Below are 15343 nucleotides of genomic sequence, written 5' to 3'. Positions count from 1 at the left end.
TACTTGGAAAATTAAATGTTAATGCTACAGTCCCAATAATATGAGCTCTGGATCCCCAACCAACATGATTATAAAATTACTTAAAAATCACTATTAACTGACACCATATTAAATATTAACCTAATATTTTCAGATGTTTATTCCCACTCACTGTCATTCTCAATCCCAATGTAGTATTCCACAGTATGAAAAAGGAAAAAAGTTTTCACAGTCAAATACGGACATCTTCTTTTAATACAAATATTTCTCACATCGCACAAGTTTTCCTACCTATAATTGATTGAATAACTAGGGCACATACTTTGTGTTACATGGACTGCTATTATCTGTAATAATGATTTGGAATTAACACTGTATTACATAGAGGAAAGGATGTAATGTGCAGTACAAGAACACCTCAGTTCTTTTACCTACTATTAACAATTATAAACTGTGCTGTAATTTATTCTGATCTTGTATTTTAAAAAGACCACCGTATTTAATTTTAGGGTTATATTTACTCTAAAAGCATGTTGATGACAATGGTTTAGACTTGGTCCAGGCTGTGTGGCTGTATATATAATATTTGTTCAATGATGTTGGAGTCTTTGTCAGTTTTGATCAACATTTACTCTTTTAGTTTTCAGTAAAAACTATATACACTTACCATAAAGTTCTAGCCTTTGTCACTTTATTCCCCCATTGAAGCCATTTTTAAATTAACTCTAATTTTGGTAATATGAGTTTTTTTGCAGATCTAAATACCATAGTACAGTATGTGGACAGGAAGGAGAATTATGCCCTAGTTTGGGAGAAGACTTCCGGTTCATGACTTTGTTGTTCAGGAAATTCAGGATTGATTCCCCTGTGCTGCCTCTCACCAGGCTCCTGTTTACAAAGCCCTGGGGGCGAGTGGAGTTTCGAGTGAGAGTCTCAGCTACAAAATTCAGCTCTTTGCCCTCATTGCCAAGGGCCTCACAATGGACAGGAGGCAGCATGGGTTTCCCTTGGCCCTGGCACATTTGGTGTTTACCAGGAGATGGGGTTGGAGAGATTATGTTAGGACTGGTGGGGCCAAAAAGACTGTTAAAAAAAAAAAAAAAAAAAACCCTCTCAATATTGTCATTTCTTCCTTAAATCACAACTTTATTTCATCTCAATAGAAGGTGGACACAAATTGTCAGCTACCTACTCTACAGAATTAAGGACAATAGTTTTTAAGTGTTTTCTTCATCTATAAAATGAAAAGGATAGTCCAGAACATAGTTTTACAAAATGTGTTCCTAAGAATATAAAGAGATGTTCTAGAGAGAAAAAAGGTTCACTAGTTAATTAACTTTAGAATATACTGAACAATGTATTATCTTCTCTCCCCCCTTGGTGAGGCATAATGACACATTAGCATATTAAAGGCTCTGAGAAATCTTGTTGCAAAGAAACCCATTTAATTTTGTTTAATCTATAAGTGCTCAAACTTAACCTCAGAATCCCCTCTACCCATGCCCCCAAAGCAACATTCTTCACAACTATGGATACTATTTTGGGAAATGATGGACTAAACTATTTTTAACATCACCTCTATTTCTAAATTTGCATTAGTTCTATGTTAGAGTAGTATATTAAAACTTGAAATAACTAAACAAATATAATATATTATTATTAGATCTTGTAATTTCCTATCTCTCACAACTTTTTTTAGGTGAAGGTTAGTCCTACAATGAAAAAACCAACAAACTTAAAGGGAAAATGGGAAACCTACAATTATTAACAAAAAGAGTAAACTCAAAGTATAGTACTTGATATTTTTATTATATAAACTCACCATATGAATCCAATACAGGTTTGAGATCTTTGTATAAAGTAATAACACTGACAGTTTCACGTACAGTTAGGTCTCTGTATTTGTACTGAAAAGGAAAATTACAAATGAATTTAGTTTAAAACCAATGCCCATATTTTACTGCTAGGTTAATTTTCTTAAAATCTTATTTTCTTAATAGCACTCTTCTTAAAAGTATAATGGTTCTGAGTGATCATTAACATTAATTAAATAAAGACTGAAAGAACCTCAGTAGCTTTTTCTCCTGCCACCTATTCAAACTTTTACCTCCATTTTAGCTTTTTCCAACTTAAAAGGCCCTCTGCCAAATCAAATCTTAATCATTCTCAAAGACCTAGTTTACATCACTTTCCTTCTCAATGAATCCTTTTCCAGACTTCCCTTTAGCCCAAAACGATCTCTCCCTCTCCAGCATTCATCGTCAATACTATTTTGCAATTTACCACGTGCTGTATTGTATTCTCATACCCCTGCCTTGTACCGCTCCAGTCCAGGAAAACTAGGAACCTTGCTTACACACTCTTAGCAGATTAGGAAATCAGGAGATGGGGATCCCCATCTGTTCACAACACACTGAAGCTCACCAGCTGACAAGCTCCATGCACGCACAAAGCTTTCAATCAGCTTTTAGTGCTTCTCTCTTAAAAAGGAACAGTCAGCTATTCCAAAAAGAAAGACTCCAAGAAACATGTCACAGACGGAAACGGAAAGAAGGAACTAAGAATAAAAATAATGCAAGGAGCAGAAGAAAACTTCAAAAAGAATTAGCATTAAAAATTTCAAAGAAAGAAGAAATGATATTGTATCCATGAAACAAGAACACTCAGAAAAGAAAGGACTCTTGGACATAAAAAAAAGTGAGAGTAGAAATAAAACATCCAATAGAAGGATTAGAATATAAAGTCAAAGAAATCTCAGAGACCAGCACAAAAGACAGTGAGAGACAGTAAGGGAGAAAATACAAGAAAAATTAGGAAATAAATCCAGGTCTACTCAAAGGCATCTCTTCAGCAGTTCTTGACCTCTTTTGTCCTGAAGCACCAATTTTTCCATGCTATGGGATCAGTACTATTACCACACACATATTCTTCTTTCTCCTGTCTTATTCCCACAAAAACATTCCTTACCTCCCTTCCCCCTCCACCTACAACCAAACTTCTCTCAGTTCCCCTTTACAGCAAACTCCTGCAAGGAGCTTCCTACTTTTGCTGACTGTAATTGCTCTCTTCCTACTCTCTCCTCTTAAAGCTTTTTATTATGAAACATTTCAAAGGTATCCAAAGGTAGAACAGTATAATAAATCCCCTGCTTCAGCACTACACCCAGCTTCAACAATCAACTCATAGCCAATCTTATTTAATCTATAATCTCATTCACCTTTCCCTCCTCCTGTATTATTCTGAAGCAAATGGTAACATCATATCCTATTACCCATAAACATTTTAGTACGTATCTTTAAAAGATAAGAACTTTAAAAAGAAGCCCACAATACTATTATCACACTAAAATAATCACTATTTCCTTATATCATAAAATATACAGTCTCATGTCATTTTTTTTTTTTAGTTTGTTTGAATGGAGATCCAAATAAAGACCACATATTTCAATCTGTTAAAATGTCCTTTAGGCCTCTTTTAATCTACAGATTCTCTCCCACCCCTCTTTTTTGATAATAGCTTTACTGAGATATAATTCACATACCATATAATTCACACATTTAAAGTGACTTACGTAAGGCTCAGTGGCTGTTAGTACATTCAGAGTTGTACAACCGCCACCACAATCAATTTTAGAACATCTTCATCACCCCCAAAAGAAACGCACACCCTGTAGCAATCACCCACTCACTCCACCAGCGACATCCCCTTTCACCCTAGACAACTGCTAATCTACTTTGTTTCTATCAATTTGCCTATTCTGGACATTTCATATAAATGGAATTATATAGTCTGTGGTCATTTATGACTACCTTCTTTCACTTAGCAGGTTTTCAAGGTACATTCATGTTGCTGAATAATATTCCATTATATGGATATAACACATTTTATTTATCTCATCAGTGGGCCCATTTCTATTTTAACCCCTTGAAACTTACTTGTTGAAGAAATCGGTTCATTTGTCCTACAGAAGCTCCCACAGTTTGGATTTTGCTAACTGCGTCCTCTTGGTGTAGTTTAATATGTATGTTCCTATTCCCTTTGTGTTTCTTGTGAATTAGTAGTTGGATCTGGAAGTTATGATCTTGTCATGATTTTTTTCTAAATTTTACTTTTTTTTTCCTCCACTGTCTTCCCCTCTCTCTGGCAAGATCATTTCACAGATGATGGTGTTTTTCCATCAAGTAGCATATGACATCTAGGTATCTCTCCGTGATGTTAACCACTGATGCTCAAAGACCAGACCCATTCTCTTCAAACCCACTCCAATCAGGGTTTTCCACTTTCACTGAAATTGCTCATTAACGTCACCATTAACTGCCACACATGGACATATGCAACGGCCAATCCTCAGTCTTCATTTTACTTAACCTATCACAGCAGCATTTAACCAAGTCAATTCCTTCCTCTTAACGCATGTTCTTCACTTGATTTGCAGGACACCACTGCTTCTTTTTCTCCTCTCTGTGGCTGCCCCTTCTCAGCGTCTTTGCTGGTTCTTTCTCTTCTCCTAACCTCTTATCTTAATAATATTGAGCCCCAGGGCTCAGTCCTTGGTCCTCTTCTTTATCTCAACTCACTCCTTTGGTGATCTCCATGCATGGCTTAAAATAACATTTGTACACTGATAACTCCCAAATTTAAAAATTCCAGTCTGAACCTCTTTCCTGAACTCCAGACATGTATATCCAATTACCAATTTGATATCTCCACTTGGATATCTAATGAATGTCAAATTTAACATGATCAAAACTGAACTCCTTTTCTTCCCCCCAAAATCTATGCCTCTTACAGTCTTCCATGTCTGTATCCTTCTAGTTGCTCAGGACAAAAGCTTTGACATTATCCTGGATGCCTCTCTTTCCTACACATCCACAGTGAGTCTGTCGGAAAACCCTGTTAGCTCTACCTTCAAAAATATCCAGAACCTGATCACTCCTCACTACCTTCATAGCTACACTGACGTTACTACAACTGCCTCCTTAGAGTTGTCTCTGCTTCCACTCTACTGAACCTCCTACAGTCTAGTCTCAGCACAGCAGCTGGAGCTATACTGTTAACAGATCAGGGGCTTCCCACCATACTCCAAGTACAAGCCAAAGTGCTTACAGTGGCCTGCAAGACCCTCCAAAATCTACCACCCCTTTATTCAGCACTGTTTCTTCCCCTTGCTCACTGCAGTCCAGCCCCCTTAGCTCCCTTTGCTGTTCCTCTATCATGCATGACAAGCTTCTGTCTCAGGGCCCTTGTGCTTGTTTTTCCTTCTTCCTGGAATGTTCTTACTCCAGATTGTTCCAGTTTGCTTCCTCACCTCTTTCAGGTCTTGCTCAAATAGACCTCAGGAAGGCCTTCCTTTACTATTCTATAAAATTGCAACCTATCCTATTCTCACGTTTGAGCACTCTATCACCCTTTCCTGCTTTACTTTTCTCCAAAGTACTTAACACCTTCTAACATGCTACTTAGTGTACTTACTGAGTTGTTTATTGCCTTCTAATAGAATTTAAATTCCACACTGTCTGTTCACTGTTGTATCCCTAGAATCTAAAACAGTGTGAAGTGCATTACAATCTTTAATGTGCCACCTCTCTCCTACCTAGTTAGTAGTGACTCCACCTCTAGGAATGCTGTAGATATAGCATGTAAGAATACAGGTAGTTGTCTGTATGAAAAATATAAAAGTTATTTGTGTAAAGCAAGATGGACCAATAGTATAAATATACCTCTCTTAACTGCAAAAACAATGACAGAGAGGTTGTTAAACTAAAAGCTGTATTTAAGTTGGGAGCTAAAATAAATGCTCAAAGGAAAAAAATACCTGTAGTAATATATAAAAAGATAATATACTGTTCTATGTCAATTATACCTCAAAAAAGACGTAAGTCAAAGCAGGTGGCCCAAAGTAACATGTTGGGTGATGGAAGTCCCAGAATCAGATAAAGAGTAAAGGACCATCACCCTAGCAATGTGTCCAAGGTCCTGGCTACCAATGCCTACACTGGACCACATCCAACTGAAAGGATAACACCTGAAGCTAGCCCTCCACCAGGAGGAAGAAATTCCACAAATTGCTTCTATTATCCTACTTACTATTCCTACCTATCTATCTATTCACAGGCTCGAGAGAAAACATGCCGATACTCAGAACGGACATCACCACTTGTAAGAGACTCGGTTTTTCAGATATTGGGCCAAGAACCAAAAGAAAGACAGAATGCCCTTTCCCACCTCTTCCCTATGTCCTTTTTTGTTCTTAGGATATGAAGAGGGTGGAGGGAAAATACAGGTGGAGGTATAAAATATCTTCTAAAGATGTCCTGCCTCTGTCTGTGAAGGCAGGTTCCTCTACAGAAAGTTTAGGAAAACTAATTATGGTTTTTAAAATTCAAAACCAATATTTGAATATTCCTGTCCTTGTATGTAAATACCTTCATACATATAAATTAAGGAATAAACCTTAAGGGCAATGTTATCAACTTTAAAGATTAAAAAAATGGTACGGAACAGATATTCTTCAGTTACATAGTATATAAAACAACATACTTTTTAAAAAAAGCAATATATAAATGTTACAACATAGACCTCTGCCACAATCTTCTAGGGCTCCCTAAAACTTCCTCTACAATTAAGGATAATTACTTTTCGAAAGAAAATCAAATCAACTGTACCTCAATTTTTTAAAAAAAGAAAGAAAATCAGAAGCCTAGAAGATATTAGAACAATCAAGAGAAGCTTTATTTAAAAAACCATCACTTTCTCTTTAGAGATTATCTGCTCTTCCATCAAAGACCATACGGATGATTTTACTGGAGGAAAAAGTATATTTTTCAAAGGAATAAGTTCATACATAATAGTGTATTTTAATACTATTGAAAACTGTTTAAACTTCTTTGCTTCCTACCATTCTTGTTTTGACAAAAGTATCTAAAGCTAATCGTTTAACTGGAGAAGATTCTACACTCAACCATTTCACATACATCTTATTCCAATTAGCTTTGGTAAACTGAAAAAAACCAAAAACCAAAAAAACCACCCAGTTCACTCCGGTATCAGGTGCCACATTTTAAGTAGTTGTCAAAATAACTCACGGCTTTAAATACAAAATGCCTACCTGCTTTTTTAAAAAATGAAAAAAAATACACCGGTCTTGAACGATGAAGATTAAAAATTTCAAAGCAAATAATTCCGCGTTATAAGTAGCATACAATTAAAGGTAGTCACTCTTAGCAAATCAAAGTCCCTGAAATGGTAATGGAATTCTATTTATTTCACCCGATGTAGGGAGGTACCGGTATTCTGGCTTCTCAGGACGTTTTTACTTATAACTGAGCCAATTCAACCAAAAGTTATGATCTCCCGCGGGTCGGCTATTGAGCTGCGTGAGGAATACAAACTGAAAAGGACACAATCTCCGGGGGCCGGGAGGGAAGGGCGAAGACGGACGAACCCTACACTGGGACACAAGTGGAGGAGTGCCCATGACCGAGTTTTAAGTACAACCCTCTCTTCGTGTTGATAAAAACTAAGACGAAAACTATACTGCCCCAAAGACTGCTCCAAACTCTCTCCCTGAAAAGAGGAGGGCGGGCGGCAGGTGGCAGGCAGCCTCGGCTCCGCGCCTTTGTTGACCGTCGCCGCCCCCCGCCGGTCCCGGCCCAGGATCCCGGCACCGGGCAACAGACATCACGGAACTGGGGCGGCGGAGGCGGCCGGGCACTGCCCGGGGCTTCGGGCCCGCCCGGGGGGGCTCGCTAGGCTGGTCGGGAAGGCCCCGGCGGCGCGGAAGGGAGCGATGGGTGCGCGCCGAGAGGCGAGCGCGCCGCGGCCTCACCTTGGACACCATTTTCTTGAGCTGGCTCTCCGACCCCGCCATGGCGGCCGCCTTGCGACTCCCGTCCCCACAGGCAGAGGGTCAGCCGCTCCAGGGCTGCCCCAGGCCGCCCCACACAGTCGCAACCACGGAGCCGGCCCCCCACCCCCCCGCCTCTACCAACAGGAAGTCGACCACCACGCCAGCGCTTCCGCTTCCCTTACGTCACTTCCGAGGTCGGTGACCGAGGTTGGGCGTGGATAGAGTTCGGCTGGCCGAGCAATCTTGTGCAGTTTTGTGCTCTTCTCTTCAAATGGCCAGTGTTTTTACACTAGTTCATTATGTTGTGAATCTTTCCAAGAGTGCAGTCTTGTTCCGAGGGTGGAAACTGAGCCGGGATAAGATTGGCAGGTCTTTGACAGTTGCCCTTAGACTAAGAGCGCAGGTGCAGGGAGGGGAAGAAGTACGAAGATCTTGCCAGTGAGCTTAAACGATTGATTCATCAGGTGGGAAGGCACTGGACTGGAGTCAGAAAACTGTTCTGCCACTGACTTGCCCTTCTGATAATAGCAGGCAAATCCACTGCTAGTTCGGTCTTCAGTTTTTTCCAACTCTAAGATGAAAGGCTTGCAAAAGGCGATGCCCAGGATCTCTCTGATTATCAGGTTGTTTTTCATTTTTAAGGTGAAAAGTTCATCATACTACATTCCCGAGGGCAAAGTGCAGAGCCCTCGTTTCACAGGAAGCCAGGCAGTAATTTCTTCTACAGGAAATCATTCCCCTAATCCAAGTGCTTGGATTAAGCCTTTTAATCCAAGCCCCCATTTCTCCTTGGTGCCCAGACATCCTACCTTCTACCTTGGACTCCGTGTGTGTACTAGCCTGTCCACTAACAAAGTCCAAGTCTTTGAGGGCAGACTCATCTTCAGATCCTCATTGTCTTATTATACAGTGCAAGAGTGGGTACTCTATCTTAATTGAATTTCTACTACCCATAAAAGTTCCTCATGGTCATTTATATTAGTCATTATTATTGCACATCACCACCAGTTTTGTAAGTACAGTGCCGTTTGAGGTACTGTAAAGCTTGGGTTTGACGGTGTGAAGTATGATTATTTGGATGATATTAGCATAGTGCTACTGGGGAACAGGCTGTGGTATTCTCTTCTAAATTGGCATCTAAATGAAGGTCACATACACAAAGAGGGCCTAATTGACAACATGTGGAAGCATCATTACACATTGTTGCCAACACACACACACAAAATAAAGTCTATTTTAATAGGTATCTTTCTTTGGACACTATATATTAGTTAAGCACACAGCTCCAGTCAAACCAAACTATAGGGCAGTCTATCCTTCCCTACACCTCTTCTTTGTCCCTTAAAAGTAATGTGCTTTTCAAACTATTCTTAAAGCCACAGCTTACCCAGGAGCAACTTCAATTAGAGCAATTCTACTTTTATCAATTGGAAGAGTGTAGGTAATATATTGTTCAAAAGGTTTTCTTGTTAAAAATAATTTTTTAAAGTTTGAAAACAATTAACAAAATGCATTCTCTTCATTTTGCACTTAAGCCACTTAAAATGAAGTAACTAAATACCCTGGGGACTGTATGAATTATAGGAAAGAATCTTTCTCCTCAATCTGAATACATTTCCTTCCACTCAATAAATTAGGAATCTCCCGGTAATTTTAAAGGCAAAGTTTATTTTATTCATTATTCTTGATATTTAAGAATAACTATAATGTAAATTGGAAAATAAAATATTTATCTGTTACAATATCAAAGAAGCATTTTAATCCAAGCCCCATTAAAAACCATAACAAGAGACACTGCATGATTTTGGAAAGATGAAAAAAGTGAAAGTTAATAGAAGCATCATGAATGTCAAATTATCACCAAATCACAGTGAGGTGGTGGTGGTACTGCTTCTTGACTTACATATGGAACTTACTATATGATTTATAATACTCAACACTCAAGGAAATATCTGATAGAATTACTTCTATATTGTGGGCTTCTGTAGGGCAAGGGCTATTATTACTCATCTTTTGACTACTCAGATTCTAACACAGTACCTGGAATAACAGACACAATAAGTATTGTTGTAGTGATATGTTCCTTTTATAATTAATGTAGTGAATTCTTAGCAATTCATCTATTTATACAGTATCTTGTAATTAGGTTATTGTTCAAGAGCACAATTAGGTATCTGATATTAGAAAAGGCGACTTTAAAGACACAAGAAATGGTCCTTTTAGTTTTACTTTCTTATTTCATACAAAAGGACAGTGAGGATATACTATTAGAGTTAACACCAAAATAACCTACCCATGCAGTGAAATTACACAGAACTAATGCTCTTCTCTTCAAATGGCCAATGTTTTTACACTAGTTCATTATGGTGTGAATCTTTCCAAGCATATTAAATACTTTTCTACTTAAACATGGAACACTGAATATAATTTCACCTTTTCTTTATGATTTAAGCTCATCATTATAAGCATCCATTATTATGCTAAATCAGCATTAGTTTGACTGTTTCCTCTCTACCTAAGGTATGTCTGCCCTTATAATCCATCTGGCTCCTATCTCATTGACCAGGTTTAGGTTACCTATAATATGCTTGCAAAGCACCTGGGACTTCTTCACAGCACTTATTACACTTGCAATTGTACATTTATTTGTGAGACTTGATTACTGTTTCCATACTAGATTATAAGCACCATGAGGGCTTGTACCTAGTCCAGGTTTGCTCACCACTGTATCTGCAGTGCCCAGTATGGCATCTGGTGTATAGCAGGCTCCCAGTTATTTAACTGAATGACTACATAACTAAACGCCTACTTCAGTGCATACCTCCCCCATCCCCCCCAGCTAGTTGCTGAGGGCAAGTCTGGGAAGTCAGAGAATCAGTCTTTCTAAAAACTATACTGAAAAAAAAAAGTCTCTACATGAGAATATAAGAGTATAGAACCCCAGCTTTAGGGTCTTGTGGTAACTATTTCCGCTTTTATGCTTTTTCCCTCTTCTAGTACTTAGAAAAAGTAGATGTTGTATATAAGTGTCCCTTAGTCATCAGATCTTGGGCACTAAACCTCAATTTCCTCCTCTATAAAATGATGATAATAGTCCCTACCTCAGTGGGTTACTGTGAGGATTAATAAATAATTCTGAGGAATAAAACAATAAAGTGCTCATCACACTGCCAGAAATACTAGAAGTGTTGATGTTAGTTGTTGCTATTAGTTGTGTGTCACATTCGTAATAATATGCTAACTTTCACATATGAAGATATTGTCATTATTGACCCATCACCAAAGTAAATCATTTCTTCAGGAGTAGTTAAAGGATTTGCTCAGACAATCAGCCCACCCAACCTCTCCCCATTAAGACCAATGGCTTTTATGAAAGCCTCATATTTTAGCTTTAAAGTAAACTGCTTGGCTTTCATTCATAACTTACTTGCACTAAAAATACACATTCTCTATGGTTCTACTTATGTCACAGTGCGTTCTTGAGATGTCAGAGATCTTATATAGCCCAGGAAGAGGTTACAGAAAATTCCAGAAAGGACAGTCCCACTGGAAATTAAAGTATACTTTTTCTTCATATATTAAAAAATTTCATTTTCCTTTTTACTATTTTAAAGTACGTGTAAAATTCTTTTCCATTTTTTTGGTAGCTTATTAATTTGAAGAGGGAAAACAAAATGCTTTATTATTAATACCAACTGTATTTTAAAGAAGAAAAATTAATAGCTTAAATTGTGGATCCTTTGAGTGTATAGCTGGCACAGATTTTGTAAATCCATACTGGGCCTTCGGCTTATCATGGTTATTGTAACAGTCAAAGAGTAATTTTCCTTTAAAAATGTATCATTTTCAAAGTATTCCCAAAGTGCTGTTTTCCTAATTGAGGATACATAATTTTAAAATGATGCATATTGCAGATGAATGTTTATCTCTGCTGTAGGTTTAAAGAACGGTATAGATATCTCAAGAACAACAAAGAAAATTAGATTTTTTTCCTTCTTATCTAACTACCTAAGGATTCATATTACAAAGCCAGCCAAGAAACCATCTACCTTAACCAAGCAGTTTGTAAGGATAAATAATAAGACACAGAAGTTCTCAGCCCTATATATATGTTGGTAAAATTAAATGACCTTTCCTTTCAAGTAACTCTGAACTTTAGAATCAAAGTTTTAACTGTTGCTGGAGACTATGTATTGATGATGCGCTGCTTTGGAGTTTCTCAGTCACTGTATCTTCTTTCACTGTGGTCTTGATGACTTCAGACACTCCACTGGTTCCAAGGATGCAAGGCAAACTTAAAAACACTTCACTATTTATATCATAATATCCCTGAAATGAAAAAAATTGGGATTATATTAGAGCTGAATCACTGCAAAAAAGATAATACCATAAATATGGATATTTTCTTGCTTTTCTGGTCCTAGAAGTACAAAGTGATATAAGTTGAACTTTAAAAAAAAATTGTTCATTTATTTTCTAAATTCGAGTTACTGTTTCACAAAATTTTTGTGAAACGGGAGGAACTTGGTCAAAGACACCCACTTTACGGGGAGGTAAGCTAGCCCCCTGCAATATGGATAACAGGCTGGGGGTTAAGAAAAATAATGTCAGAGTGAATTCCCAGGGGAGGGGCTTAACATGGACTCTGAGTGCAGTCAAATTTGGTCATCTGTTTTCAGTCTTTCCTTCCATGGTTTATTTCCCTTCTGGTATTCCTAAGTTTTCATGAACATTTGGTTAAGCACTTGTGCCTCATCTTAGCTGTGCTTTAGGGACTCTATACTTGGAATAAAGCAGTAAAGAACAAACTGAACTGGAGAAGCAGACTGATGATTGGCTAAGACCAGTTGGCACGTCAGTCTGGAGTGACCTGGCTGGCTGAGGAGATAAATGACAACCAGAAGAAGTTTATGGAATTTATAAATGCTTCTTGGGCATTCCAAAAATTAATGGGGGTGAAGGGCAACCTGGTAGAAGCCCAGACTTCCCATAGCCAAGCAGGACAGAGCTTAGACCAAACTGTCTTCTCCCATGTGTTACTCTAAAAGCTGGTGATACTGAAGATACCTGGGTTACAGTGTGAACAGCACTTTTTCTGGCTTTATATGAATAATATAAATATTTTAAAATATGATGAGAGAATGAGAATAGCAATTACCTTTGCTAAAACTGATACAGAATGCACTTTCTTTTTATCATTCACAATACTGTCAACCAGGTCAGCTACTGACAGTCCAACAGACCAGGATCTTTGACCTTTTACCCTTAACAGTTCCATGGCTCTAGGTTATAAAAAACAAAAACAAAAATAAAACACACAAATCATGATTTTAGAAAATGCACAAAATATGTACATTTAGTTTTAGCTTCTGTTTAAGGTATTAATTAGATATTTTTATGACACAGAAGTGAGAGTTATACAGCAATTGTTAGGAAAACCTACAGTCTAGTAATGAAGCTTTTCTTAAAATGTCAGGCAGTTCACAGAGAGTCAATACAAATGGCCTAATAATATAAAAAGATGCTCAGCACCATTAATATTTAACTAAATATGAGTTAAAACAATAAATACATCAGTTTTGCCCATCAAAATTGGCAAAGATTAAAAAGACTGATAGATAACTACTTTCCCAGAAGCTACAGAGAAACAGGCATTCCCATAACTGCTGTTGAGAGTGCAAAATTATTCAACTTTTAAGAGGAATATTTGGCAACACTTGATCTAGAAATTCCTCTTCTAGGAATTTATCCTATAGCAATATGCTCAAGTGTGCAAAGATATACATATGACCATGTTTGTCTTGTTTGAGACACAAAAAAATTTGGAAACAATTCATGAAAAGAGGACTTGTTAAATAAATCACTACCAAATGTAGTGCCATATAGCTTTTATTTTTTAAATTTATTTATTTATTTATTTATGGCTGTGTTGGGTCTTCGTTGCCGCACGCGGGCTTTCTCTAGTTGTGTCGAGCGGGGGCTACTCTTTGTTGCAGTGCACCGGCTTCTCATTGCGGTGGCTTCTCTTGTTGCAGAGCACGGGCTCTAGGCACACGGGCTTCAGTAGTTGTGGCACGTGGGCTCAGTAGTTGTGACTCGCAGGCTCTAGAGCGCAGGCTCAGTAGTTGTGGTGCACGGGCTTAGTTGCTCTGCAGCATGTGGGATCTTCCCGGACCAGGGATCAAACCCGTGCCCCCTGCATTGGCAGGCGGATTCTTAACCACTGCACCACCAGGGAAGTGCCCTAGTGCCATATAGCTCTTGAGAAGAATATAAAGTAGATTTATATGTACAATAATGGAAAAATATCCAAGATTTATTATTAAGGAAACAAAGCAAGTTGCAAGATAATATAAATAGCATACATTTATTATTATAAAAATAATAATAAATAATAATGATAATGTTTGCAGAAGCATGGGAAAAAATGTTTGGACACATGGACACTAAACTGTTAACAGTGGTTGTTTCTGGAGAATGGAATTACCCCTGCTTTTCACTTTCTACTATATAGATATCTGCAGTATTTAAAGTTTTATCTTTGCTGTATACCAGAAACTAACACAACATTGTAAATCAACTATACTTCAATAAAAAAATAAAGTTTTATGAGAGCATACATTCGCTTTGTAACTAATTAAAAGTGATACAAATTAAACAAACATGTTTGAATTCCTTCCTTTTAAAAGCTATAAATGCAGGATTATATAGAGAAGCAGATTAGAATGGATTATACAACATACTACTCTTCTCAATAAGAGAAAATATTCTTTCTAGTTGTTATATTCTAAAAACCATAAACTGCAGGTTTAAAAAGCTAAAAATCACCACTCGGAATTCAGGAAAGGATGTTATTATGTGACAGTAAAACAACAAATGGCATGAAAACATACAGTATGTAGAGTCCACCCTATCGGGTCCAGACACCAGGAAGGCCTCTGAATAAACACAAAAGATACGAGGATCTGTGCATTATACTTTGTTTTTGCCTGAATTTATAATGTGGGTTATCCATTGATATTAGACTAATTTCCAAATGTATTTATGTGTGATTAATAAATATATATTGATTTTTAAGTGGTATGGACAAATTCTCTTCTACATTTAAGAAAATATCCAATACCCTCAGATATAGGATCCTATATCCTAAATATAGGAGCAGTAAATCACTGCCTACAAATAAGGAAACTATTCTACCCTCTAAAGAGTCAACTGTATATCTAAATATTAAGCTTGCAAAGCACTCTTAGATCTACTTTGAGATAAGAAATCAAAGAACAGAAAACATTGCTCTCATGTACTTTGGTTTTGTCCATACTAGTAAGTTTTGTTTGCAGAAGCCCGGTAAGTACATGCTGTGCAAACAGCTGTTACATTAGCTCTGAAGTATATGGTTTTTAGTTGGATAAATGCAAAACTACACTCAGTATTACCTGTTGGACAGCTGCACCTGAGAGTTATGCCTCGTTACGTCCTCTTGGCCACCCCATGTGGGCACTAAAAATTAAACGAAAA

At 37.6% G+C, this 15343-nt stretch overlaps 2 protein-coding genes across 6 annotated transcripts in view; both read right to left on the bottom strand.

Annotated features, from left to right (window-relative positions):
• The window catches only part of TSG101 (tumor susceptibility 101), a 49559-nt gene extending 41592 nt beyond the window's left edge, over nt 1-7967 (bottom strand). For 2 of the 3 annotated variants that reach the window (XM_007174837.3, XM_007174838.3), the window contains exons 1-2: nt 7808-7964; nt 1802-1886 (exon numbers count right to left, since the gene is read on the bottom strand). In XM_007174837.3, coding sequence (XP_007174899.1) covers nt 1802-1886; nt 7808-7849 — 127 coding nt within the window. In that variant the 5' untranslated portion in view covers nt 7850-7964. Of the gene's footprint in view, nt 1-1801; nt 1887-7807 lie in introns of all 3 variants that reach the window. The other variant, XM_057553473.1, reaches the window with a different exon arrangement.
• A 1518-nt stretch (nt 7968-9485) lies between these two features.
• Nucleotides 9486-15343, bottom strand: part of UEVLD (UEV and lactate/malate dehyrogenase domains) — a 46871-nt gene continuing 41013 nt past the window's right edge. For 2 of the 3 annotated variants that reach the window (XM_007174831.3, XM_007174832.2), the window contains 3 exons: nt 15262-15325; nt 12987-13110; nt 9486-12157 (listed from right to left, as the gene is read on the bottom strand). In XM_007174831.3, coding sequence (XP_007174893.1) covers nt 11990-12157; nt 12987-13110; nt 15262-15325 — 356 coding nt within the window. In that variant the 3' untranslated portion in view covers nt 9486-11989. Of the gene's footprint in view, nt 12158-12986; nt 13111-15261; nt 15326-15343 lie in introns of those variants that run through there. The other variant, XR_009009197.1, reaches the window with a different exon arrangement.

The sequence above is a fragment of the Balaenoptera acutorostrata genome, chromosome 9, assembly GCF_949987535.1.
Source record: "Balaenoptera acutorostrata chromosome 9, mBalAcu1.1, whole genome shotgun sequence".
NCBI classification, from domain to species: domain Eukaryota; kingdom Metazoa; phylum Chordata; class Mammalia; order Artiodactyla; family Balaenopteridae; genus Balaenoptera; species Balaenoptera acutorostrata.
The sequence above is the reverse complement of the archived record's forward strand: the minus strand, read 5'-3'. Positions and strand labels throughout refer to the sequence as shown.